The sequence below is a fragment of the Eubalaena glacialis genome, chromosome 13 (genome assembly GCF_028564815.1).
Source record: "Eubalaena glacialis isolate mEubGla1 chromosome 13, mEubGla1.1.hap2.+ XY, whole genome shotgun sequence".
Lineage (NCBI taxonomy): Eukaryota > Metazoa > Chordata > Mammalia > Artiodactyla > Balaenidae > Eubalaena > Eubalaena glacialis.
The window spans coordinates 89,624,560-89,651,424 of record NC_083728.1 but is presented as its reverse complement, the minus strand read 5'-3'; the positions used below and the strand labels follow the sequence as shown (position 1 = coordinate 89,651,424).

The following is a 26,865-nucleotide window of genomic DNA, read 5'->3' as shown; positions in this document are numbered from 1 at the left end:
GCCTCGCAATAACGCAAACGCCGGAGGCGCGCGATTGGCTGCGGCACGCTGCGTCACCAGCCGGCCTTGGGGTCTCGGCGGGGTCGCGCGCCCGCCCACTTCCGGGGTCTCGAAGAAGTTGAGCTTCGGGCTGCGGTGGTGGGGCGAGCTGCCCGCGCTCCCGGGACCGAGGCGGGCCTGCAGACCGCCCGCCGCCCCCCCAGGACCTGGCTGGTCGCCCCCTAAGACCGCCCGCCACCCCCAGGTCCATCCGCCGGAGCAGGCGGTGTGTTCTCTGGGCCGCAGGCGAGGAGAGGGGCCGGGTCGGGAGGTGCCTGGGTGCGCGGCTCTGCAGGGACCGGAGGAGGAGGGAGGGGAGCCGGCTTCTGGGCTCTTGGTCTCGGGCATCGAAACAGGTGTCTAGGTGGTTTCCATCTAACTGAAATGTCTGAGTACACATAAAGTTTTAACCTTCTTGGGAGAAATCGTGACTACGGCATGGTGTGGTAGCAATAACAGGTCTCCGTTTTGTTCAGGCTCTTGTGTTGCCAATGACAGAAGACCTAATTCGAGGTAGCTTATATAGTAATACTGCCATGTGAGCGCCGGCTAGGTGCCAGGCTCTGGTGTAAGTGCTGTACGTGGACCTTGGGATGGAGAAAGAAAAATAAAACCAAAAAAAAAAAGGAGATGCGACTGATGAAAGGCCAGGCACAGCCAGACAGAAAGGCTGAAGCAGTGTCACTTGGACCTAGAGTCCCTCCCTTCCTCTCTGGTTCTTGCTCCTTCCTGAGGACGCACTGGGGAAGCCCTCCATGGGTTGACTCCAGAGGGAGAAAAGGCAGAAGCCTCTGATTCACCCTGGATGGCCTTATGGAGTCTTGTGTGTAATGAGGGAATGGCATTTGTGGACTGGCTTTGTCTGGAGATGTGGGTTGTTATGGATGATATGTTTGTGTCCCCCCCAGAATTCATACCTTGAAACCCTAATCTCCAGTGGGATGGTATTTGGAGACAGGGCCTTTGGGAGGTAATTAGGTCATGAGGGTGGAGCCCTGATGAAGAGACTAGTGCCTTCGTAAGAAGAGACACAAAAGACCTCACGCCGCTTCCCCTTGTGAGGATACAGTAAGAGGGTGGCTGTCTTCAAGCCAGGAATCAGGCTGTCCCCAGACGCCATCTCTACTGGTGCCTTGATCTTGGACTTTCAGCTTCCAGAACTGTGAGAAATACTTGTTGTTTAAGCCCCCAGTCTGTGCTATTTTTGTTGTAGCAGCCTGAGCTAAGACCCATAGCATAAGGGCTCAGCCAGACAGAGGGGGTGGTTCCTCAGAGGAAAATTAGGGTACTATTAGCGGGATCATGAGTGGCTGCTAGTCTGCAGAAATATTAGTCTCAAAGTAGAGACCACTGGATTCTGTTCTGTGTGTGACACTTTGTAGCCATTTCTTCTCTCTGGCCTTGCTTTCTACTTCAGAAGAAGCGTGAATTCGGAGCTCTCCAAGGTCCTTGCAGTGCTCATGGGCTGTGACAGAGTTCAGTGCCAGTTTTCCTGGATTCAGGGTCTGACCCAGTGGACCCTCTGCGGACCCATGTTCCTCCCCATCGGCCACCCCCACCCCCCAGTCCTTCCAGCCTTCGCAGAGCTGACTCTTCAGTTATTGTCAGGAGGTCTGCATTCCTCTGCCCTCACTGCAACTGATTATCCTCATTCCTATTTCTGCTTTTTTATCTTAACTTTCATTTCCTGTTTCTTTTTTAAAAAAATTTATTTATTTTTGGCTGCATTGGGTCTTCACTGCTGCACGTGGGCTTTCTCTAGTTGCAGCGAGCGGGGGCTACTCTTTGTTGTGGTGCGTGGGCTTCTCTTGTTGCGGAGCACGGGCTCTAGGCTCTTGGGCTTCAGTAGTTGTGGCACGCGGGCTCCGTAGTTGTGGCTTGCATGCTCTAGAGCGCAGGCTCAGTAGTTGTGGCACACGGGCTTAGTTGCTCCGCGACATGTGGGATCTTCCCGGACCAGGGCTTGAACCCGTGTCGCCTGCATTGGCAGGCGGATTCTTAACCACTGCGCCACCAGGGAAGTCCCCATTTCCTGTTTCTTCTCCATCCTAACCCTGCCACTTCTCTCCTGGGCCAGACACAGTGGGTTCAGGTTCCAGGCCCATCACTTAACTATGTGAGTCACTCACCCTCTGAGCCTGTGTCTTCCTCATCAGTAAAATGGGAATAACACCACAACCTGCCTCTGTGGGTTGGAGGGAGGATGAAGTGAGAAAGTGCATGTGGAGCACTTACAGCAGTGCTTGGCACCCACAGAGCACTCACATATTCCTAGTATTATTCTTATCATCTCTGTGTAGCTGGGTTGGTGCACTTGCCATTTGCTTCACTGCTTAGTGGAAGTTCCAGAAACACTTGAGAAACAACCCTGGATCCAGCACCCTCCCAAATGATTGATGGAGAGATGCTTTCAAGGTGACGGACGTTACTGTGTATATTCTGGTATTTGGGACAGGGAAGGATGGCTGGACTGATGCCAGGATGGGCTGGCTAGACTTTCCCAGTGGTTGCCCATCAGCCACAGGCAAGAGCTCAGGCTCTTCCCAACAGCTTCCTCCCCTGGCTCCACGTTTTGTGGTAGCCTCGTCTCCCGTGAACCTATAAGCTTGAGCCTTGGCAGAAGTCCGTATGTGGGCCCTCCCCACCAGCTTCCTCCCCTGGCTCCACGTTTTGTGGTAGCCTCGTCTCCCGTGAACCTATAAGCTTGAGCCTTGGCAGAAGTCCGTATGTGGGCCCTCCCCACTCCATCAGACCCCTAGGCTTCCCCCACGCAGCTCCCACTGTCACAACGTCCCACCCACCTTCCTTCTTCCACTGTCCATTCTCATTCAGGCTCAAGTCTCAAATCAAAAGTCAAGTCTTACTGAACCTAAGGGAAAGCAGATCTGCGTTATTACGCCCTCATACTTTGTGCTTTCTCCATTCTAGCCCCTCACATGTTGTACTGTAATTGTTTGTCTTCCCATCTGTCTCCCTGACCACACTGTGAGATCTCCAAGGGAGTGCCTTTCTTACTGACATTGGAATTTCCAGGGCTTTATCATTGCCTAACACACAACAGGTACTCAATTTTTATTAAAGGAATGAATATCCCTCCCTTAGTCCCCCAGATAATGGGTAAGTCATGCACTGAAAAATGTTGGAAGAGCCTGAACAAAAGGGGTGTAGATTAGCAGAACCGGCCCTCACACACCTCAGCCTCCTGCGTCTCCCCCCCACCTCCACCAGCGCTGTGCGTGGCTCTCTTCACCCTCTCATGACGCAGTAGGCTCTCCGCCACGTGCCAGATGGAGGCGGCCAGGTTGTTCCTAAACTCTCTGATGGCATATCTCTTTGTTAATCACTGTTTGAAGTTTCCTTTCTCTGTGGAAACTATTATTCACTCGGAGTAACCTCTTACTCACAAGTGGTACACAGTGTTTTCACTTTAATTCTGCTTACAGTCATTCCTCCCGTGTAAAGCCAATCAGTCAGATGTCTGCCGTGAGCCTAGTACTCCTAGTGCGGGACCCTGGGCAGACTGCCTTCTCCAGGTCCCTTCTCACCACTCAGCCGGCGGTGCCCAGCTCCCGGGGTGGCCCACACCGCACAGGTCCTTCCTTTACACTCTGCTAACGAAATTAATTTCAACACTTTAGTTTTTCCTTTGCTACTTACGGTGCTAGATGAAGCAGCTAAAAATGTGCTGTTTCCGCCATCTCTGGCAAAGGGAAACTTGCAGAAACGGTTTGTAGAAAAATGCAACTCAAAGTTCATGTGCACGTCCAGATTCACATATCCAGGTACAGGCGACGATGCCTGGAAGTGAAGACATGATGTTTTTGTGTCTAAGAGAAAACGTACAAAACCTCTAAAAGCAAACAAAGAGTGAGCGAAACCTGGAAGCCAGTGAGAGTCGCTGCCCCAGCCGCCTGACCCTCGCCCAGTTATGCAAAGTCATGTAAACACAGCCAAGTCAAGCGTTCATTTGACAAACATTTTAGGAGTGCTTACTATGTGTTAGGCTCCGTGCAAGCACTGTTGGGGAGTTCAGACTGGTCAAGAGACCTTTTCACCTGGAGCTGAAAAGGTCCAAGAGGGGAGAGAGAAATACGTTAGAAGGCAGGAAAGACTGTAACCCGTAAGGGTGTTTTTGAGTTGTGTGTATAAAGGCAATTAATTAGGGGTTAAGGAGGAGAAACTGATAAGGTCAGGGGTGAAGTACGAGGGTCAGGAGTAGACCAAAAGAAGACCCAGGGTAATTTGCTTAGCATAAGCTATGCTCCAGGAAGCAAAATAAAACTTGCACTCATACCTTCAATCCCTAGTGTAGGGATGTGGGTCTCTGTATTTATCTATTATCTGCCAGAAGCTTCTTGGGCAGGACCCACCTTCCGCTTGCTTTATGTGTTACCCTGCGCTACGCCACTTGACGGCTACTGGTCGACAGCAGTTTGAGGAGCTTCTAATGGCACTAAACTCACACAGAATGTTCAAAACCAGACCACCAGGGGCTTCCCTGGTGGCGCAGTGGATAAGAATCCACCTGCCAATGCAGGCGACACGGGTTCGAGCCCTGGTCCGGGAAGATCCGACATGCCGCGGAACAGCTGAGCCCATGTGCCACAACTACTGAACCTGCGCTCTAGAGCCCGTGAGCCACAACTACTGAGCCCACATGCCACAACTGCCGAAGCCTGCGTGCCTAGAGCCTTTGCTCCGCAACAAGAGAAGCCCGTGCACCGCAATGAAGAGTAGCCCCCACTCGTTGCAACTAGAGAAAGCCCACATGCAGCAACAAAGACCCAACCCAGCCAAAAATAAATAAATTTATATATATAAAAAATACAGTCGTCCCGTAGACCCATTCAGTGGCAGGGCTGAGACTGATGCCCAGGGCTATGTACATGAATTTTACTGTCCCTTCCATCTTGCTTTGGCCCCGGGGGATGGGACGGGTGGTGAACACTGGTCACCAGTGGCAGCATTCTCACCCCCTTGCATGGTTGCTGGTCTCAGATCCCACGTGAACAGAGAGCTCACCCTGCCTGGACTGGAGACCGCTGGCAGGAAGCTCCTGAGGTCCCCTCGCAAGAATAAGTCCCAGCAGCAGCTCGTCAGTTGCAAGCCAATAAATGTGCAGGTGCAGAGAGAAAAACTCCAGGCTCCTGCTCTAAAGAGCTTGCTGCCTACCCTCCTAAAACACCAGCTGTATCTTACGGCTACCTTGAATGCCTTGCATATAAAATTCCTGAATTCCTCTTTCTGGTCCCCCATTGTATTTCCAAGTATATATTTTAGGGGTCAAGTACTCTGTGTGAAATCTCTTTTCCAATTTATATTTTACAGTCATGGTCACGCCTCTTTCTCCCCAAGTGATAAAGCTCATCTATTAAAGGAAGCTTTAGGAATGCGAATTTCAGGATTGTTTGACAAGCTACTTCACTGCCTGGTGTAGTTCTTTGGGCATCATGGTAAGTACTTGACAAATACTAGTGAACGGTGAGAGGTGGGGCAGGTCGTGGAGAGAGAGGATGAATCTGATTTAGGTATTGAGAGGCTTCCATAGGTTACCTAAGATAAATGTCTCCTGATCTGAAGGAAGGCAAATTAAGGGAAAATTCATAAAGGAAATTCCTCCAGAAAGTGAAAAGGACCAGCAAGGGGTCAGGAGCAGCAGGGAATCCCCAACCAGGGCCTCTGACCACCAAGAAGGCAGGCGAGCTTGCCCTGAAACCACACAAGGAAGCCACTTTCATCCCAGGTAGAAAGGAGTCAGTTGGATAACTGTATGTGGGCCGGGGGTCTGTGAGAGCCCAGACCCCCGTCCGCACTTGACCAAGGACGACCCTCGGGCTCAGGGTGGGAGGTCACATGGTGGGTCCAGAGGCCGCTGGGGTTCACCCTTCAAAGCCTGGCTCCTGACCCCTACACTGCTGCCTCTCTGAGCAGTTTTCTGATTTCTCTGATGGGGCGACAGTTTAGCAGAGGCTGGAATCCAGTAAAGGAACGAGGATGTGGCTCTCTCGGGGGAGAGGGAAGTGGACAGAGGGAACGTCAAGTGCAAAGGTCCGGGACCAGCAGGGAGGCCAGGTGGCTGGAGACCCGGCGCAGGACACCTTGAGGGAGACGGCCCCTGGGTCTACGGCAAAGCCACAAGCTCATAGTGAAACTCCAAAGGGAACCGTTACTATGATGTGTACACAAAGGTAGTTGTAACTGCAGAAGATGGGGGAGTAATAGACCGTGTTTAGGTTTCACTGATTTCATTGAGTAGGTGTGGCAGACAGACCCTAGAGTGGCCCGCGAGATCTCTGCCCCCCATATAACCCCCTCCCTTGAATGGGGGCTGACCCGTGACATCCTTCTAGCTGGCAGAACACTGTAAAGAGAAAGGGATTTTGCAGGTGTAATTAAGGTGCCCAATCAGCTGATTCTGAGTTAATTGAAATGAAGATTATCCTGGTCGAGCTTGGCTTAATTAGGGAAAAGCCCTTTGAAGAGAGACTTGGCTCTTTGAGGCTAGGAAATCTCTCTCCTGCTGGCCTTGCAGAGGCAAACAGCCGGGCTGTGAACAGCCTCCAGGGACCGGGGGCAGCCTCTAGATCCCAGGGCAGCCAACAGCCAGCAAGAAGCCAGGACCCTCAGTCATCAGCAGCGAGGAAATGAATCCCGTAAACACCTTGCATGGACCTGGCAGCGGATTCTCCTCACTGAGACCTCCAGGTAAGAATGCAGCCCGGTCGACCCCTTGATAGCAGCCTTGTGAGACCCTGAGCAGAAGACCAGCTAAGCTGAGCCCAGACTCCTGAGCCACGGAAACTGTGAGATAATTAATGGGCATTGTTTTCAGTTGCTAAACCTGTGGTCCTCTCTTGTGTAGCACAGAAAACTAATACCGTGGGCGACTGCTAATGTATAGGTATGCTGTCCACCCCACGCCCCGCCCTGCCCCGCCCCGATTATAAAGTGGTGCTGTGTACTTGTTTCTGTCTGTGTAAGTAGAAACCGGTAAAGGCATGGACCAAGGGACAAAGCTAGTGGCTCCCAAAAAGCAGGAAGTGTCCACACTGGTGGTCACTCATGAGAACCAGGAGGGGTCTGTCCCAGCACTCACACACAGAAGCCAGGTAACGAGCAGGCCCAGCAGGGTGTTCCCAGATCCTGCGCTCCCCAGGTGTCCTAAAGAGAAACCTTAACCACGAAGATTCAACCTTTCATTTCTGGGCGATGGAATTTCTAGATGGCCTTGCTAATTTTAATGCAATGCTAATAAGACACACATAACTCTTTAATAATGCTAACAGATCAAGTCACTAATTCATAATGACAGGACCAGGTTAGTCGATCAGAAAAACCCAAAGATGGATTACGTAATACTGTATTACCAAGCAAGACTTTACAAATGCATCGTTTTAGGGGAGACACAAGGTGGCAAAGAATTAAAACCTATGCGAAGGGTTTGAGCTTTCAAATCTGATCGATGTAGCAAATGGCATTTACTTATAAACAGCAACTTTCATCTGATGGCCTTGGGAAGAGCCGTCTAGGTCCAGCCCTATCCAGGAATTACTCCATCTATAACCAAGATGCCTTAACTTGGCTGATTAGAGATGGTATTCTTCTTCTCTGGGGCCGTCAATCCTGGAAAAATATCAAAGTAAAGATAGCTGTAACCCGAAAAAGGTATTTGAAAAAAAATAAAGGAAATAACGAAGATGTTAGTTAAATCCATGATGTTGATATTTGGAGTAAGAAATTGGTTTTGTAACCATCACATTAATACAAGCTTTATTTGCTGTCTGAGGTGTTTGCAATATTCAAAAGAATCAACCATGCCATATTTATAACTTCAGGTTACATTGTTTGAGAGAATTACTTTAATTTATTTGTAATTGTTGTTTAGATGTGCAAAACAAAGAAAGATGTGTAAAATTTGGTTCATTGGACATGAGAGTTACATTGAGCATTAAACTAAGTGCAAGGAGTGTGGATGCTCCTGGGACAATTGGGAACCCCATCAACAAGTGAAGGGGATCTGGGTATGGAATCCCAGTTGGGGGACGTGGCCTTCCAACAAGCAGGGACATATATTGATCAGACAGAGGACAGAGATCATGGGTATCTCAGTGGAGGAGCAAAGATCTCCAAGTGGAAAAAACAAATTGTGCAACAAGACAGAACATGTCCCCACGTGGGGAAAAGGCAACCCTAGTCTATTACATATACATGTAACTGACAGGAAAGATGACAAGATCCACTCCACACCATTCACCAAGATTGCTGGGTGGGGGGCAGCAGGGGGACGGTCAGGTCTCACCGAATGTCAGTGCTTGATGTGCCACTGCCCTGTGCAGGGTCCCCAGGCAGCAGCCGGTGCTCAGAGGCAATAACCACACTAGGCTGATGGTCGCTCACTTGGTGCCACGTGCCGTGTCCTGGACCTCTCACGAAGATCGGATGAGTATGTGCTATTAATACCTCATTTTACAGTTGAGGAAACTGAGTCACGAGTGGGCTCCTCCTTAGCAGGCTAAGGAGACAGAGGAGTGGACCCCAGACTGCCTGACCTCCTGGCGCCTGCATCGTGGAGGCTCTTAGGCATGGTGTGAGGGGCGCCTGGAGAGATGGGAGGCCTGCAGGTGACAGAGGCCAGGACCCGCAGCCCCGAGATGGAAAAGCAGGCTGTGTCGCCTTTAAAAGAAAGACCACACGATTACACCTCCAACAGGCTACAGGTAGGAAGACAGGAAGGAGACCGGTTTTCACTAAAGGCCACTCCTCCTAAATGAAAGGGGTAAGGGTTACGTAGTGGGTAGCGCCAAAGACCAAAACTTACGCTGCAGCACCCAGCTCCGCTTGCTATTAGGATGTGCACTGCAGGTAACAGCTCAGTTTGCCAACGGGTTCCTTGCGCAAGGCGGTTCGTGGTAAGCAGCTGGGAACCCTCCCACGCAGCACACCTGTTACCGCTTTCCACCTGCAGCAGCTGAAAGTACGGACAGCCCCGGGAGCACAGGACACGCCCCGGACAGAGTGCACGCCTCTGGGGTCCTCCCGCTGGCTCCCTGCACAGACCCCGGGTACCCCCTCCTCCTGGCGGAGGTGCACGACCCCACTCCCCTTTCCTTGGGTCTTTGTCAAAACTGCAGAAGGAACTTGTCCTCGGAAAGTAAAGGGAGGAACCTGCGAAAGCAAACGAATGAACAGTGGCCCCATTTGAGGGGGGCCTGGCTCCTGGAATTTCAGGGGTTATTCGTGTCAACATTCTCCACCCCTCCAGTCCCGACTGACACTTTCTAGGGACACAGGAAAAAGCCTGACGCTGGGCCTTTGTCTTTGGTGCCGGTCACATTTTGTCCTCACCTGAGTGGCTCTCCCGCCCCTTCCGACCATAAGTTATGGTTTTCATCGAGGATCCCCTGGGCAGTGCTCTTAAACGGGCTTTTCACCGAACCCTCCCAGCTCCCAGAGGTGAAATCTGGTTGGTGGCACCTCGAGCCTCTTCCTAGTGGCGGGACTCCAGGCTCAGAACCTGAGAATCTTGGATTGTGAGCCAGCATTCTGTCCCCACAGAGGCCCGGCCCTGCCCAGCTCCTCCCGGCCTTCCTGTCTCGTGATGGCCCCGCCCCTGTGGCCTTCTCCATCACTCATTCATGTCGGCCCCTGCCCATCTTCTGCTGGAGCGTAAGGGGACTCTTCCTGGCCCCCGTCCTCAGGCTCCCGCCCACCGCCCAGGGGCATCTCACTGAAGCCAGCCATGTCCACCGTGCAGGCAGCAGGTAGGAGCCACCGAACAGGGCTGGAGAGGGGGGCCAGGGTGGGCCTGGCCGGAGGAGGGTATGGAGCAGGTGGGGTGGGGGAGAGGGGCCCTCACGGCAGAGGCGGCCTCTCCTTCCTGAGGACCCCTGCCCTCTGCGGTCTTCCGGGCCGCTTGTTTTACAAAGCCAGGGCCCCATGACGACCTGGTTTCTTCTGCTTCTCTCTGCGGCCTACAGGAAAACTGAGTTCTGTGGCAGAATAGAATAATGACCGAGAGAGCAGGAGACCAAGACTCTCCCAGGCCCTGCAGGGCCCCTTAAAAGTCACTCACAATGGGGGGAGGCGGATGGGTGACCCACAGAGGTCCCGCCGTGACCTAAGGAAGTGACCTCTCCCCTCAGCTTAGGAGTGGTCATTTGCTTGCCCCCAACCAGAGAAGATGCCTGGTTGTCACCAGATTCAGTGCTCTGGTAAATGGTGACGAGTCCACTTGGCAGCAGATTTTAAAGGGAAGTACTTTCTGTAAATCTGAGTAACTTTCACTGATGCCTGGCAGAGGGTAGAAAATTTGAGCGGTCCATCATTTCCCCTGAATGATACTCTGTAATCACAGAAAACACCGAGTGAGTCCCAAAGAGCGGTCGTCATCTTAACAAGTGTCTCCCCTACTTCCTGGGCACTCTTGATTTTATAAAACCAGGAATGGCCTTCTGGAATGGTCCAGACCTATTTCTAGCCTGAAGCGGGGGCGGGGGTGGGGTGGGTGACACACCTCACAGTCTCTGGGCCGGAGCTCAGTCTGGAGGCAGAAGGACCTAGGTTTGAACCCTCACCTGGGCAAGTGACCCTGAGTTCCATTAGACATTCATTGAGCACCTACTACATTCCAGGCACTGGGGATACAGAGATAAGATACTAAGGGTTCAGTGGACCCAGCTCAGTGGGGAGGTGGCCTCTTTCCTCCAAGTTGGGGGTGATACCTGAGTATCACGGCCTTGATACGAAGTATGAGTCCCCACAGCGTCCAACGCACACCAGGAGCGGGACACACGTTGGTTTCTCCCTCGAAGTTCCATTTAGAATTGGCGATTCTGTCATTCTGGAAGGTGATGGGGTAAAACTGCCCCCACAGAAGAGAGGTTGTTGTATTTCTGAAAGGATGGTGGACATCTTCGTGTAAGAAAGCCCGGCTCCCAGAGGTGAAGTGACTTGTCCAAGTCACACAGGGAGTTTGTAGAACTGTCAGGATGGGGACCACATGCCTCCTCAGCATCCATATGTGGCTGAAGTTTTCTTGGACTCCCCCTGCCCTCAGTCAAGAAGTCCTGGAGAAGCACCCTGTTCTGTTACTCTGAATGTGGCAGACGTAAAAGGCGTTCAGTTCATCTTGCATGTGGTTGCCATAAATGCGTGGACTTTTGTGTTTTAGCTCATCGTTAGTCCAGATACATCACTGACATCTATTGATACTGCAGTGCTTTTCAGAGGTTTTGAGTACAGCTGCTTGGTAACTTATCTAGCTAGAAACTTTCTATTCATAACTTACTCTCTGTTCTTGCGAGAATTGCTAGAAAATGTTGACTTAAAGAGATGCTTCTGTGTTTCATTGCACAAGTAAGTGTGTTCTACCGGGCAGGATTATGCAGTGAGGACCACCTCTTAGAGACTGAAGGGCGTAGTATGGATTTAAATATAGTAATACATCCAGGCAGACCTCGGAGGTATTTTGGGTTTGGTTCCAGACCACCGCAATAAAGCGGGTCACACAATTTTTTCTTTTCCCAGTGCATAGAAAAGTTATGTTTACAACACACTGTAGTCTGTTAAGTGTGCAATAGCATTAGGTCTAAAAAAACAATGTGCATACCTTAATTAAAGAATAATTTATTGATAAAAAATACTAATCCTCATCTTAGCCTTCGGTGAGTCGTAGTAGTAACATTAAAGACCGCTGATCATAGATCACCATCACAAAGATAATAATAATGCAAAAGCTTGAAATATTGGGACAATTACCAAATGTGCCGCGGAGACATGAAGTGAGCAAATGCTGTTGGAAAACTGGCGCCGACAGACTTGCCGCGGGCCTTCAACTTGTAAAAAATGCAGGTCTGCAAAGTGCAGTAAAGCAAAATGCACTAAAACAAGGTCTGCCCGTGTATTGTACTTGTGATAAGACTGACCTCGTGATTTGCATGAAATTGTTGTTTGTGTTGTGTAAAAACATCTGTGCTTAATTTCTAAAATATTTAGAAAGATTTTCTTGGTAGAACTGTAAGATTTGCCATCAAACGGAAAACTCGGTTTTCATCTAAGGTAAACATTTGGCAAGGGCTTTCTCCAAGCCAGGCACTTGTAATCAGTTACAGCCTTGAATTTGGAAATGATATTTGCTTCCTTTTTTTTAAATTTTACTTTATTTTTGCCACAATCCCGACCACGTGAGGTGCTAGCTTCTCAGATGTGCAAGCAGCCCATGTGACGGGTTATCAGCACTTCTCAAAGCCTGCTAGAAAGGGCGCAGTCCCGGTTTTGGTTTCCTTTGGCTACATCTGAGGACAGTCCTTGGTGACAGTCAAGGTCTGGAGGACAGTGGCACCTTCCCTGGCCCCCTGGCCAGGGGCCAGCACGTCCCCTACCCGACAAGGTCCCCTGCTGAGTGCTCCCCACGAAAACATGTACGGATAGCAGTTAAAATCATATTCTCACTTCTATGGAACTGGCAATGCAAAAAAAATTCTTTTGTTAATGTATGCATGATATAAAAGTGGATTGGGAGCAGAATTTCAGAGACCTGAAAAATATGCACAGAGGAAGGTACGTTTCCAAGCCTTCTTCAAGAAGAAAGTGTTTCTGTTAAAATCAGCACACGGTGGCTGGCTTTTCTCTCATGCGTTTGTCATGGAGGCCACATGCGGGCATTGTTAGGGTCACCTGTGCTGGATCAGGGATCCAGAGATCCACCTTCTGTGGCCGGGAGACGGCGGAAAGGTCACGGAACCTCTCTGTGCCTGGGTTTCCTCGTCAAGCGATTGGGGGATGTTGGTGCCTACTTCTTGGGATGGCCCCAAGGATGAGCTGAGATAGGAAGTAGCTTGGAGGTGAGGTTACTCCCGGAGGCTGGCCTTGCTTCCTGTTTCATATAGAAAACAGAAGCAATCAGAAGCGAGCGTCCCCTCCCTCCTCCCGCCCAACTGCCCGAGTGCCCACGTGCTCCACCTTCTCCCGCTTCTGTGGGTGGCTCGTCTGGGACTCTGCCATGGACCCCACTCCCTTTTTCCTCCTCCCCCCCTCTTTCTCCCACACCCCCTTCGTCTGCATCCAATTGTTCCCACCAACTTACAAACTGTGCTGTTACTTCCCCTTTCCCTTAAAACACCAGCAAACTGGCAAACACACAAAAGCTGGTCCTTCCGGCCTCCTCACGGCTGGCTCTCCGACCTCCTTCCAGACTCTGCCCACCTACTGGACCAGCCTCTCTGAACAGCAAAGTAAAATCTCACACCACTCACTGCACCGCCTTGCCTGCCTCACTCCCTATGCCCTTGACCTGCTCATTCTGCCCCCCGCCGCCCCATTGGAGTGTCAGCTCCACAAGGCAGGATGTCGCCAGTTTTGTTGCCTCCTGGGGCAGAGTGTCTGCTCCAAAATACTTGTGGGTGAACTGCCACTGAGACGGCTCAGGTCTTTATCCGAAGGATAGTGCTTCACGGATGCGTACACCTTCCTTTGGTTAGGTGTCGCTTCAGGATGTGTGCATTCCAGGTCCACCTGGGCTGCTCAGCCTCCCCACCCGTCCCGTCCCCTCCTGTTGGCTCCTCCTGACCCACATCCAGGTCCTGGCACCACTGTCACCTGAGCCCGGGACCCGAGCGTCCTGAGTTTCCCATATCCACCCAGGAGGTCGCCAGGTCTTAGCGGGCTCTTCACCTCACGCACCTCGCCTCTCCTCCCTGTCCCTGCAGCTGTCCTTTCCTCGTTGATCCCCCTGCCCCTCTCACCCTTCACGCTGCTGCCAAAGTCATTTTTCTAATAGGAGATCTGATGCTCCTACTTCTCTGTTTCAACTCCCAGCGGTTCAGCCCCCTCCCAGGGCTCCGGCCGCACCAGGTGACCTAGAGTCTCTGCAGGTAGTGGGCTGCTGCTCTCTGGGACCGCAGTTCACTCTGCCTGGAATGCTCGTCCCCTAGTCCCTCGGGACCAGTCACTGCTGGCCATACTTTCAGGTGGGGCACTTCCACGGCACCCAGGGTTCACGGGCACCTCTAACTCTCCCCCCACAAGCCTCGCTTGCTGCACTGCTGTAGTGAGGCTTCCTACTGGACCGCTCCTTTTCCGTGGCCAGTTATCTTTGTTCCCCTCAGGCCTTGCTTGGGGGAAGCTTGGCGAGCCGGTCACCCTCCGCTCAATGCAGGAATGACAGGGAGGGGCCTGCTTTGTTGGGAAGTCCCACATCCTGTCATTCACTGAGATGGATTTCCAAGCTGGGGGGCACTGCTGGGGGCGAAAATCTATTATTGGAAGAGAAGGGAGCCTGAGGCTATGGATTCTTCAGAGTTTGATCTGTAAACACAGACACGTGAGGAAGGGAAAATTAACCATGAAATTGAAGGGACATCTGCCAACTTAACTTGAGTCTGATAGGAAAGGCTGAGAGGTAGGCGGGGAAGGATGGGGGCCCCGCAGGAGTGTCCACAGCTGACGAATCTTAGGAGGCCTGCCCCGAACCCACTTTTCCTCGCTCCTTGGTGGGCTTGGGGTTGCGCCTCAGTTTTCCCTAGGGCGGGGTGGGGGGGGCAGTCTTGATTTTGGCTGCTTTCACCCTATGGTTGGTCACAGCTCACAGCTGCCCCTTCGAGCGCAGGGCCTCCCCACCGTAGCCAGGACTTCTGCTGGCCGGAAGTCCTTGGCCACTCGGGGCCAGCCTCCATTCTGGACCTGGCTCTACCCCCAGTGCCAGCCAGGCCCTTACCCGGCCGCCCCTCCTCTCTTACCGCTGGATTGTTGGGCTACACTTGCGATAAAGAATCTCGATGGTCTCTTAAGAAAAGTTAAAAATGAGGCGGGGTCTGAGAGTTGTCCCCGAGCTAGAGCAAAGTGCGGGTCACGTGAGAAAGGCTGGGAAACCCCAAACGCTGCAAAAGGCCCGGGAGGGGTGCAGGGGGAGCTACAGGGTGTCAGGGGCTGAAGCTCACACATCTGTTTGTTTAAAGTTTTATTACAAAACCATTAAGCTCTAGCGTGTGACACAGTGCTTCCGTGAGGGCGTGGGACTGAGCGGCCTTGGCGGTCCAGTCTAGGTCACTCCCCTCTTCTGAGCCATCTCCGGACTGTGGACCAGGGGTCATTACTTCCTTGGGTTGCCGTGAAGATTACCGAACCGAGGAGCAACAGTGGGACAGAACCTGCCACGCACCGGTGCCCGATATTTAGGGTTTGTCCCCAACAGGGGAGTTATTAGTAATCAGTGGCCACAACCCCTATAAATTACCGAATTTAGTTTGTCAAAAAGAAAACCGAGGAATTGAACACAAGCTGAGCACGAGCAGGCACGATGCACAGGGTCGCTCAGAATGCGGAGGCCCCGGCCTCTCTGCCCGGGGCGGTGACAACCAGGGGTCGGCCGGGGGACTCGCCCCGCTAAGCACCTCCTCCAGGCCGCCCCTGCCCACCAGGCCTCAGCCCTCCTGCGTGGTGGGTGGGCTCGGGCCCCCGAGGCCCAGCGGGCCAGGAGTGCCGGGAGGGACAGGTCTACAGGCCATAAGGTCACGCCCCTAGTGCGGCGTCTCTGGGTCGGCGTGGGGGCGGGGGCTCTCCTCGCGGGGTGAGGTCTGGGGCCGCGGATGTCGGGTGGGGACGCCCGGACTGGAAGCCCGCGGGGCGGCTGAGAGCGGGCGCGGCTCCTTTAAGACGCCGCCGGCCCCGCCCCGCCCCACCCCACCGCGGGAGCCGCGCCACGTGACCTGGGTCTTGTGACCGGCGGGGGGAGGCGGGGGGAAGCCCGCGGCACCCGCCTCCAGGGGGCCCAGCCCCGCTGCCACCGCCGCCGCCGCCGCCGCCGCCGCCGCAGCCCGCGAGGAGCGGGTCCCGCCGCCGGGCGTCCGGGTGTCCCCGCGAGTCCGAGTCGCAGCCGAGTCAGAGCGCGAGCGGGAGCCGGGCCGGGCGCGGTGGGCGCCGCCCGCCATGGACCACAAGCCCCTGCTGCAGGAGCGGCCGCCCGCCTACAACCTGGAGGCCGGCCAGGGCGACTTCGCGTGCGGCCCGCACGGCTACGGCGCCATCCCCGCCGCCACCCCGCCGCCGCCCTACCCCTACCTCGTCACAGGTAGGCCCGGGGCCCGGGGGGCGGGGCGGGGGTCGGCCGGGACCGGGGCTGGCCGAGCGGGCGGGGCCCGGGGCCCCGGGAGCAAACTTTGGGCGGAGTTCTGTGTCGACCTTTAACCCCGAAACCAACTTTTCTCCGGACGCGGCGGCGGCGGCGGGGGCGCGGCCGAGGGGAGACCCGGTGGCGGGCAGTCTCCGCTCCGCGAACCTGATGTCGGGACCCCGAGTCTGGGTGCCGCCCGAGGGCCCTCAGCCCACCTGCTGGGTCGCGCGCGCCCGGCTCCCCTTCCCGGGAAGCATCACCACCTCCCTGCAAATTAACTTTATTAACGAGATGCTGTTTGCAAGTTAGCACCTGATAAAGCCCATAGTAGGCACTTAGTGGACGCTGTTGTTGTCTTGATTTTGAAAAGGCTGCGAGTTTTTGGTGGGGAGAGGGGAAGGGCAGGAGAAGTACACCTCTGACTCCCCGAGTTTTCCTGCCTGCCCCCTTCTGATGTGCTTTCCTGCCCACAGGGTTACCCACGCACCACCCCAGGGTCTACAACATCCACAGTCGAAATGTCACCCGGTACCCTGCCAATTCTATCGTTGTCGTTGGAGGCTGCCCTGTCTGCAGGTATGTCATGGGCCTGGAGGCCCCAGAAACCTCTAAGAACACACTTACTCAAACTCATAAAGGCAGGATCGTTTGGAGACACGGTCAGTCTTGGGACAGGCTGCTTACTGGGGCATGGGAGAGAGTGGATTCAGTGGTCCTTGGGTCCATGCACCTTTCATGGGGCAGAGGGGGCTGGGTTCTCTTTCCTGGGGGAGTTGCGTGCTTTTGGGGCCACTGAGCCCCAAGTGGGTGGGATGAAGAAATGGTAGCAGTTGGACTGGCAGCCTCTTATCCCCGGTTCTGGAAGCTGCAAGTTTGCTCTGCGGTTGATTCTTGAAGGTGGCAGAAGGTTTCCTTCTCCCGGAAGGGTCAGTTTGAAGTGCGTGGGCAGGAGAGCCCTGACTCAGGTGGCCCGTGTTGGAGGAGCTGGAAGGCCAGGGGGCCAGGGGAGCGGCCGCTGTCAGGGCTGCTTCAGGCCATCAGGGCCGTTCCCTGCATGAGGGCAGCAACGCCGAGGTTCTTTGGGGTGGGAGCGATATTTCAGATTCTCAACCTCGAGCCTCCAGAATTTTCTGTTTTTGTAGGGCCTGAGAGGCAGCTATTAGATGCTTGTTCTGTGTGGGTCCTGAGGATTGAAATTCAGATAAGACTTGGTCCATGCCCTTGGTGGATTCGACTAAATGGACAGTTTAGAAAGTCAGGGCAGACTTGGCAAGGACCGGGTTTTCAGCCTTGGGGGGAGGGGGGGTGGCGGAGGAAGTTGGAGTTCGTGAGATGGAACTGAGAAGCCCTGGTTTACACTTAGGCTTAATTTCAAAAGTGTATCAGGGACACCCAGAGTGGAGTCGAAGGGAAGTTAACAGTTTCAGTCACAAGGGTCAGTTGTGTGGGGAGACAAGGGCCTGGGAAGAGGGGGGATGTCCGGAAGTGGGGGCAGGAGGCTGGACCCCCGGAACCAACCGTGGGCTTACTAAAGGGGCTGTGGGCAGGGGAGAGCCCTCTGGGTTGCGTGCCGACCAGGTGGACCTTGATTTGCAAACCCTAAGCAGGTGTCTCTTCCGACACATCTGGTGATACTCTGGCCTTTGGAGAATGTGAATGGGGAGGGGAGACAGCTGGCCGCCTCTGGAGAGGAGCTCTGTGCACCCTGCACCGGGCACCTGTGGGCGGCAGAGTTCTTGGGGTTGGGGGCATGTGGGTGGGCTTGGAGATGGGGGGCATGGCCTGGGAGGCCCGTCCTGTGCTGCTGGGCAGGGCAAGGGTCAAGGCTCGGTCTCTTGCGGAGGGAGCCATTGGGAATCCTTTTGGAAAGTTGCACAGAGAGGTGGGCGACGGGAAACCTGCTGTGCTTGGCTTTGAGGCTGGTTCCGGGTGCTCAGAGCCTTGCTGTGTGCACGGCCCTTCTGTCCCCAAGAAGCTTAGCTGGGCGATTCCAAGGGCCTGTTTTCGGGCGGGAGTGGTTCTGAGCGATATCCTACGTTTAAGGAGGGGTTTCAGGCTGGCAGCTGAGGCAGCTCCGCACCTGGAGCAGAGCCCTCTGGCCGGGGTTTCAGCGTCTCCCCGCAGGGCCCAGCCTGCCAGACGAGCTGGGCTCAGATCCTGGTCTTGCCAGCTGCCAGCTGGGCCCGTTTCCCCATCTGGGAGATGGGGTGTCTGATGGGATGGTCCAAGGCTCTTGCTGGCCCAAGGCCCTGAGCGTGGAGGAGGGGAGACCAGCAGTGGGGTTTATGGGGCACAGATCCCCCAGGGTTGTGAGCTTCCAGGCTGCTGCAGGACGGGGAGCATTTGCCCTGATCCCTCCCTTTCCCTGGGGTGGGAGCTGTCACAGCGGAGGCCCCCGGCTTCTGCCCTCAGCCCCCAACGTGCAGAATGTGGGTCACCGTCTCTCTGCTCTTCTGGGGAGGGGCTTGGGCTCAGGGCTGCTCTAAGGCTGAGGGTGGGCGCCTGCATTCGGGAACAGGTTTCTTCCCTTTTGTCGGGATCGCCGGCCTCTGGGTGGTGGGCGCAGCGATGGGGAGCAGGTGCTCTGAGAACAAGTTTGGGGGCCCGGGTTGGGAGCAGACACTCTGACTCCCTCCAAGGCGTGTCCTCCGTGGGCCCTTCTGTCAGCTTGAGGACAGATGCTGGCGGTTAGGGCCCTCCCGGCGCTTGGGCTCTTACACAGGGGTGTCCCGGCCCCCTGCCTGCAGTGCCCTCTGCTGACGGAGAGTGGGCTGGGGGCCTGGGGAGGTGGGCAGCAGGAAGCAGGGGAAGGCCGGGTGCTTCCAAGGAAGCTCTGCGGTGGTTTGGGGAGGGGGTGCCTAAGTCCCTGGGGACAGCCCGTGTGGCCCCTGTCTGGCGGCGTAGGGTTGGGAGACAGGCAGCTTCTCATGTGACCACACTTCCTTCCTTCCCAGCCAGCCCGCCAGGCTCCGTCCCTCCCTGGGAGCTTGGCAGGAGTTTGCCTAAGTCACACGTCTGTGATTCCCTCTGAGTGAGGTCTGGCGTCAGAGGCCTGTGCCACTTGTCACTTTGCTACCGTCTGAGCTTTCCTTTAAGCAGCCTGACCCCATCTTCCCTTTTTAGCCGCTATGAGAGCGTTTCTTTCTACCCCTGCAGACAGCGTGCGCCTCACCCCACCCCTGCCCACCCGCGGCCCCTGTGCACTGAGCACCGCCTTGGCTGGTGGGGCTTCGGCCAGGCCTCGGGCCTCTCTGAAGCTGTCCTCCTCTGGGGCGTGGGCTGTCCCTGGATGAGGCCACCTCGGGTCTGCGGGCCCTGGGCTGCAGTGGGAGGGCCTGTGCAGAGGGCGCCGGGCAGCGCGGGTCGGAGGCTGGAAGGTGCGTCGAGGCACGGGGCCTGGCTGCACCCGGCTCCCTGCTGGGCGTCGCTGGGCATCGCTGGGTGTTCGGTCTTGGGGGTGACCAAAGAGGTAGGAGGGAATCCAGGAATGGCTGGGGTCTTGGAAGCCAAGACAGGGGCTCAGGGAACAGCTGTGGAGGTCAGGTGCTGCCCAGAGGTCAGGACAGTGATGAGGCCGGGGCTCCGGCCTCGCCCCCGGGAGCGGGCTCTCCCCGGCCCGAGCACTGGTGAGCCGGCCCTGGCTCCCGGGCTGCTGCGGGCAGGGCGTGCCGACTGTGGGGGCCTGGGAGCGCTCGGGGCCTCTCCGTCCAGCTGTGCCTGGACCGAGCCTGGGGTCCGGGGAGCCCCGGGAGCCCCGGGCAGGCCTTGCCACCTTGCAGGCCTCCCGCAGTGTTTGTTCTGGTTGGGGAGGCTCTGGGCTCCCCGGCCGCAGGCTTGCTCAGAAGCGCCCCTGGAGTGGCCGGCGGCTCCCCGCCCCCGTGGGACCCTGGGACAGCTGGGGGCGAGGTATGACGTGGTCTCTGGAGGGGGCTGGCCAGGTGCTGTGGGGCGTCATGCCCCACCCCTGCCTGTCTGCAAGCTCGTGGCCACCTGCACGAAGCCCTCTGCCCCCCTCTCCCGGTTTGTCTGGGGTTGTTCCTGGGGTGGATCCTGACCAGAGGCCGCTTTGTGCTGGGAACAGTGGTGGCACTAACTGGGGGGCGCTCAGAGGGTGGGGAGGCCCTGGGCTGGGGTCTGGATTGTTCCCAGCCAGGCCACTCGCTGCCTGAACAAGGCTCCAGGCTCCAGCTTCGTGTAAGGGGGATGTGATGGGACGGGGAGGACGCTGTGAGGAAAGGGGGGGTGGTGAGGATGGGATGGGACATGTGGGTTGCAGGGTCTCCGCCGCGCTCGTCCTGGGGCCCCACCCAGCTCAGCTCCCTGAGCAGATGGGTGTCAGTGGAATCGAGTGACCCCTCTCCCCGTAAGGTCGGAGTCAGTTAAGGAAGTGTTTTCAGAATCAGTTCCCAGATTTCTCCAGTTTCCATACCCTCCCCACCCGCGTTGCTCAGGAATGGGGGAGGGGCCTTTTAACCACAGCCGGAGCCGCGCTCAGTTTGGACTCTGAGCCAGTGGATGAAGAGGTGAAACTCACTCTGAAACGGTGAGGGCTTTTGAGGGGCTTGGAGAGAAAGGCCAGGCCGCTTAGGAGAGGCTGGCAGGACGGGCAGGGGGTCCCCTCCCTCCTACGTGGCCCCAGAGGGACGGGCTGGCTCTGCAGCCTGTTGTTGCTGCGCCAGGACTGGCCTGGAGACCAGACTCTGTTCTCAGTTCAGAAGATTTTGGATTTTTAAAAACAGTAAATGATGCCAGCACTGCTTTTGAGGTTTGGGCAGTACCCATGGTCAAATATTAACATTTCTGCAGCAAGACACAAATATTCCCATTAAGGGGACACATTAGGACTATAAATGGCCACACAGCAGTTCAGGTCACATGTGGCTGCCAGCTGGGTTTGTTACAAACTTATAAAAAAGTTCCGCGTTCAGAGCTTTTGGCATTTGGAATTGTGGGTAAGAGGTGTGGACTGCGGGTAGCAGGTCCCTTGGGCCCAGAAGCCACGTTGGCGGGTCGGGCCGTGGTTCTCCGTGGAAGGTCTGAGTGTGGAGCAGACCTGCTGGCAGGGCCCGGATTCTGCCCACCTCCCTGGCTGCTGAAGGGAAACGGCCTGGCTCTGCCGCCTTCTTGGGGTGGGCTGGAGGTGAACGGGGGAGAGGGCGTGCGGTCTGGTCCCATCAAGCCCGGACTCCTGACTGAAGGTGTTGGAAAGGGTTAGGCCCAAGCTGCCTGCTCTGCTCTGACTCGAGCGAGTGATGGATCTGGACAGAAGGCGCTGCAGGTTTGTGGAACGAGGGAGTGTGTCCCTCCTGCCTGGGGTGCCGGGCCTCCCCCGGCTGGTCTGGCTGCTGCCGGGGAGCCGTGCTCACGCAGGGCCGGTCCACTGGCCTCATGGCGGGGAGGGCCCGGATGCGAGTGACCAGCCCTCCTGGGCTTCCTCCAGCTTTAGACAGTGTCGACCAGGGTCTGGGGTCAGGGTGGAGGATTAGGGAAGAGGCAGGTGGGGGGCTGTGGCTGTTTGACCCCTGACCCCAGAGGACGGGAGCAAGTCGCAGACGGGCCGGTTCACGTGGACGCGGGCACCAGGCAGCACAGGGCAAGCCCCCGCCCCTCCACTGTGGGGAGACGGCCGCCACTCAGAGGGCTTCTCCAGCCAGGGGGCGCTGGGTGCCCTCCAGGGCACCGAGGGTGGCAGGGCGGGACCCCGCCTGGCCCCAGCCTCCTCCTGGGATCTCCTGGAGCCTTTGAGTGGACACACTGGGTTCTAAGCTCTGCCTCTGAACAGCTTTGATCCTTAAGTAAGAGAGTACAGAGCGTCTGAGATAGTACTGTCCTCGGGCCTCACTGGCCCCTGGAGGGGACACGAGGCACCCTGGTGACTCAGAAGGTTCTCAGCTGGTGCAGGTGACCCAGCTGTGAGGCCTAGTTCAACTCTGTCCTGTGCTTCTCCTCCCTTGGACATTCTAACCGAACATACAAACTGGTGTGAGCCTGGGGATTCCAGCTGTAGGTGGACCTGGTTCGGTGCCTGGAGGAAGCAGGGAGACGGGGCCATGGCTGCCCGAGTGGTCCCCGGCCGCCTCCGGCTATTCTCAGGTGGCCTGATTAGTACCAGTAGGTGTAGGAGCCGTCATGTTCCGGGCCCGGGGCAGCCTGTCACGGCCTCCTTTGTGTGGAGCCACAGGTGGTGGCTCAGGGCCTTCTCAAAGCCCCCGCTCCCTACTTCGGCCGCGTGGCCTCGGGTGCTTTCTCAGCAGGTTCTTCTGCCACCTGGTCTGAGGGGGCCTCGAAGCTGGGGCAGGTGGGGTCTGGATGGGCACGGGGCACAGTGTGGTGACCCGACAGCCTGTGTTGTACTGTCTGTGTCGGAAATGGTGGCTCGGCTGACAGATGCTGGCCAGCTGATGCGCCTTCCCTTGGGGCAGGCCTGGCCTGTGGGCGGTGTCCGTGAGTCTGGGCTCAGCAGGTGTCTCCGCTGCAGGGCTGCTCAGAGCCTTTCCTCAACTAACACGGGGCGTGAGGCAGGTCCCCAGGACCCCCCCCCGCCCCCGCCCCCGCCCTCTCTGCAGCGCTCGCAGGGCTTCCAGTGGCCAGGCCTGCTGGGAGGCGCTGTGGGAGTGGAGTGTCCACTGCGCGCTCTCCTCCAGGGCAGGGCTTGGAGTCGGCGTCCCCGCTGAGCTGCCCCTCGCTGGGCCCCCGCAGCCCTGTTTGCCCCCCGCCCACGCTTGCTGGTTGGGCTGAACCTTTCTCCTCTCCACACAGGCGGCCAGAGGAGGGTCGTGGGCATAAAGGATCCTTACCGTGTTTGAGGATGATAAGTGGCTTCAGGAAGCCCAAGGACCTTGGTGTGTGCATGGGGGGATGGGCTGGGGTCCCGAGGGCGGGGCACTGGTTTTGCGCTGCAGCTGCGGCAGGGCTGGGCCTGCGGGGGCCGGAGAGAAGCGCCTCTGGGGGGGCGGGCATCATCGGGTGTCGCCCGAGGAGCTGAGCACAGGGCCCCTGCTTCCCCCCTTTGAAAAGGCCCTGAGACCCTGGGTGGTGCCCTCGTGGGCACATGGTGGGGGGATGGCCCCTAGGGGTCTGAGGGATTATGCACTGTGCACGTTGAAGGTTATCGTGACTTTTTCCGAAGAGGAAGCTTTGAGATTAAATTTCTCAAGATAAGTGACATTGTGTGAACAAGGCCGATTTTAGTCTTTCACTAAAATCTGCTCCCCCCCACCTTGCCCAAACCAATAAAAATCACACAAAATTCAAACTCTATCACTATTTTCGGAATTTCCCTGTAGGGAATGGGAAAATAAGTCTAAAACTTTTCAACGTTGGGAAAAAATATCCTAAAGTGATTTGGGTTTCTTGGTCTTGTTCTTTTCAGAGACGTACGAATTTTTATAGAAACCAGCATTGGCCTCTCGTTCCTCGTTTTGTAAGAGAAAACATGTGGCAGGTTGTATGGCAGCCGGATGTTCTTGCCTTTATCAGTAGGTGCTGGTGCCTCCCAAGCGGCTCTTCTCTCCTCTTCACGTTTTCTGTGCAGCGACCGGTGGCAGCTGGCCGTCCCCTCCACGACCGGCGCCCCAGCTGTGGAGGCGCCTAGGCTTGCGGATGTGGGCCGGGGGCGCCTTGGGGACAGGGGTCCGCTGGGCCGGCAGGCCTTGGGTCTGCGAGGGCCCTAACCCGCGTGCCCCCTCTCTCTCCGCAGGGTCGGGGTTCTGGAGGACTCCTTCACCTTCCTGGGCATCTTCTTGGCCATCGTCTTGTTCCCCTTTGGGTTCATCTGCTGTTTTGCCTTGAGGAAGCGAAGATGCCCCAACTGTGGAGCAAACTTTACTTAAAGGGAACAACACACCTGGCTTCCCCACACCCAGCTATCTTTTTCTAATGTAAATGTCATGTACAATAGCTTTATTGGATTCAGCTTCAGGACTGTTCTGTAAAGAGAGGTGGGCGGACTGGGCGCTGCCAGGAGGAGCCGAGGGCACGGGGGGCGGGAGTGCGGACGCGCTCGGCGCTGCTCCCAGGTCAACGACAGCTCAATAAAGCACTGCTTTTATTTTTCGCAGTCTTCAGTTTGAGAAAGGTGAGAAATACTGTTTTAAATAAATGAGATCCATACCATTGTTTACCTGGTTTTGCTTATTCAGTGTTTGCACACTGCCACTTACAGAAATCAAGTTTTGTTGTTACGAAAACTTCAAACATATACAAAATAGAGAAGAGCGTTACCTCTCCTAACCCAGCTTCAACATTATCCAGTTCATGCCGACCTTCTGTTATTCCTCAGTAGGCGTTTACAGCTCAAAAAATGTGCTTGTTTTCAAGTTTGTATTATTATAATGAAACCTAATACCTTGACATTTACAGAGCACGCACCCCAGTGCCCAGGACCTAAGGCAAGGCCTCCCATGCTGTGTGACGCAGGTAAGTGACGGCTGTCGTCCCTTCTGTGGAGGTGTAGAGGGTCTGGGTGAGCCAGGTGGGCCTGCAAGTGGCATCTGATAATCCCAGGACCTGTGCCATCCCTGTAACCTAGCCTAACACAGCCAGAAGACCCCCAGCAGCGGAGCTCTGGGGGCCGGGGCCACGGTGTGACACCCCCTGCCCCTTCTCCCTTATTAACAAGCTTCTACACCTCACTCCCTCCACACTGTTGAAAATAAAGGGCTTCTGTGAACCCTACTCCTATTAAACGGTGAGAGGAGCAATGGGCCATGTGACTAATTTGATTGTGTTTTCTTGGCTGGTGGAAGGGTCTGCTCTCAAAAGACAAGTGTGCTGCTTGACAGATGCCCTTAGTCTGCGGGTCCTGGGAGCCCTCACACAGTCCCAGACCCCCACCACCAAGGGGTCATAGCCGACCAGCCAGGAGGAAGACGGGACCAAGAACCCAAAGCGTCACACGCTTACACTGGTTTACCTGCATTTGACCTTGACCAATTTCAAGCTTATAGAAGAAAAATATTCATGGCAAAGCGAAAAGCTGTGGTCAGCAACAAGCCCCCCTCCCCTGCCCCCATACAGTGGATGGCCTGCGTGTGAGTTTTCATCACCACTCTCCACCCCTCCAAATTGGGCGTAGTCCCTGACAGCCAGAGATAAACCCTGCCACTGGCTCGCCTCGCTGCTGCAGAAGCCCAGGTTCTGGGTGTGCCAGGGTGGGGCTCAGCCGAAATGCAGCCTCCCACTACCCTCCCCTGGCTCCCAGAGGTCCTCCTGGCTTCAGCAGCGCTGTTGGCAGTTTCAGCACCTGACTGAGAAGTGGAGAAACTTGCACCCCAAGAGGTTTCAGAGTAAATTAGTGATGGAGGCAGCTTTGGTCAACTAGCTTAGCGAGAGGACCCTGGGTTTCTACACACGGAGTCCCCAGATGCATGTGTTACCCTGTGAGCCAGGCCCGCGTGTGGCATGGCCTGGCATGTTTTCATTGGTCATTCCAGTTGGTAACTCAGAACGCCAAATTCAGTACCTCTTAGAAATTATTCAAGTGCTAATATCGTGGCTGTGTTAGGGACAGGTGAATTCTCAGTGCTCTAGCGATGTGTCTAAATCGCGAGAACTTGCGGGATGCTTCATCTTGGGTAGGGCTGCATTTGACTAAGCAAACATTTTAAAGTTTTTAAGTTAAAAAATTAAATTTTATGTAATATTCTCATAATTTATATTGCTTAAGATTATTTGCATGCTGGGATGCAAATTTACACAGTGTTTTCTTTAAACATCGTAATGCTATTTAAGAGCACATGCTTTATAAAATAAAACTGATCTTATTTGCATTCAGGTGCAGAAAGCCAGTCACAAAAGCATCAACTATCCCTTATTCTGGCTATTAAAAAAAAAGATCATAGAATATTAAAAAAAAATGATACAATAGGATTGGAACCAAATTTACAGTTCTTGAACAGAACAGGAAGAAAATACTTTAAATGATTGAGTTGTATCTAAACTATGACGGATTTATCTTAAAGACAGAAATGTGTAAACCCAACTATGTTAAATTAGAAAATGCACTGATTTGCTCAAGTGGAATACATGTAAAATCAGGCACCCTCCGGTGAAGCTTTACAACAGGACAGCACTTATCACACACGTATACCTATCATTTCCCAAGCGAGAACCGAACGGGGAACCAGAAGAATCTGGGGCCACCTCTTCATCGAATGACTGGTGCTGAGCGATCGTTTGTCACCGTTGGTCGGAGTTTCACAGTAGCAAAGGGATTTTCTCCGCTGGGGAGGCGGGGGGAGAAAAAAATTGTTGGCAGAAATACTTCAAGACAGGGATTTGGTTCGGAAAAAGAGCTAATAACCCCTGCTCTTGCTCTGTGAAATTATATAGCTTATATAAACCCCAGACATTCTCTGAACATGGAAGTTTTGTTCTGTGACAGTTCTCTCCATGCGCCCATTACAAGCTGCTAATTTCGTTTTGGCCACAGAGGGGCCTGATGCTGAGAAAGACCTCAGGCCTGGGGGTCCTCTGGGAGCGGGGCCTGGAGGGCCTGCCCAGCATCTGCCCTGATCCAGAAGGGAGTTCCCCTGGCCTCGTGTCGCGTTTGGCACTTAATAATGCAGCCGCTGTCCTAGAAGGCTCTCCCACCACCACCTCCCCGCCCCACACAGGACTGCAGAGAGGTGCGCTGCCCTCTGTCAGAAATGTTTAAAGCTCTGGATAGTTCTGTAATGGGCGGCGGGCTTCCCTGGCGGTCCAGTGGTTAGGACTCC

At 55.2% G+C, this 26,865-nt stretch overlaps 2 protein-coding genes and 1 long non-coding RNA gene across 6 annotated transcripts in view; 2 read left to right on the top strand and 1 right to left on the bottom strand.

Moving 5' to 3' along the window:
• Positions 1 to 116: 116 nt before the first annotated feature.
• LOC133103442 (uncharacterized) lies at positions 117 to 9,898 on the top strand. The gene is made up of 5 exons (XR_009703286.1): positions 117 to 265; positions 5,368 to 5,492; positions 6,572 to 6,744; positions 8,512 to 8,756; positions 9,595 to 9,898. It is a non-coding gene; the product is annotated as an uncharacterized LOC133103442 (long non-coding RNA).
• Positions 9,899 to 15,771: 5,873 nt separating this feature from the next.
• BRI3 (brain protein I3) lies at positions 15,772 to 24,267 on the top strand. 2 transcript variants are annotated; one of them, XM_061210326.1, is made up of 4 exons: positions 15,772 to 16,105; positions 16,621 to 16,723; positions 22,907 to 22,989; positions 23,520 to 23,825. In XM_061210326.1, the coding sequence occupies exons 1-4, from the start codon at positions 15,964 to 15,966 to the stop codon at positions 23,537 to 23,539; spliced, it is 348 nt and encodes a 115-aa protein (XP_061066309.1). In that variant the 5' UTR covers positions 15,772 to 15,963; the 3' UTR covers positions 23,540 to 23,825. The 2 variants fall into 2 exon arrangements, with proteins under 2 accessions (XP_061066309.1, XP_061066308.1); XM_061210325.1 differs by lacking the exons at positions 22,907 to 22,989; positions 23,520 to 23,825 and adding an exon at positions 23,847 to 24,267 and having other exon boundaries at positions 15,790 to 16,105.
• Positions 24,207 to 26,865, bottom strand: part of BAIAP2L1 (BAR/IMD domain containing adaptor protein 2 like 1) — an 88,083-nt gene continuing 85,424 nt past the window's right edge. For 2 of the 3 annotated variants that reach the window (XM_061210321.1, XM_061210322.1), the window contains one exon: positions 24,210 to 26,370. In XM_061210321.1, the coding sequence (XP_061066304.1) occupies positions 26,295 to 26,370 (76 nt within the window). In that variant the 3' untranslated portion in view covers positions 24,210 to 26,294. Of the gene's footprint in view, positions 26,371 to 26,865 lie in introns of all 3 variants that reach the window. The other variant, XM_061210324.1, reaches the window with a different exon arrangement.

Bases quoted from the DNA above. Each gene is read 5' to 3' on its own strand.
- BRI3 (XM_061210325.1), top strand. From the start codon at position 15,964: ATGGACCACAAGCCCCTGCTGCAGGAGCGGCCGCCCGCCTACAACCTG. The intron at 16,106-16,620 runs GTAGGCCCGGGG...TCCTGCCCACAG, and splicing joins CTACCCCTACCTCGTCACAG to GGTTACCCACGCACCACCCC. The intron at 16,724-23,846 runs GTATGTCATGGG...CTCTCTCCGCAG, and splicing joins GGAGGCTGCCCTGTCTGCAG to GGTCGGGGTTCTGGAGGACT.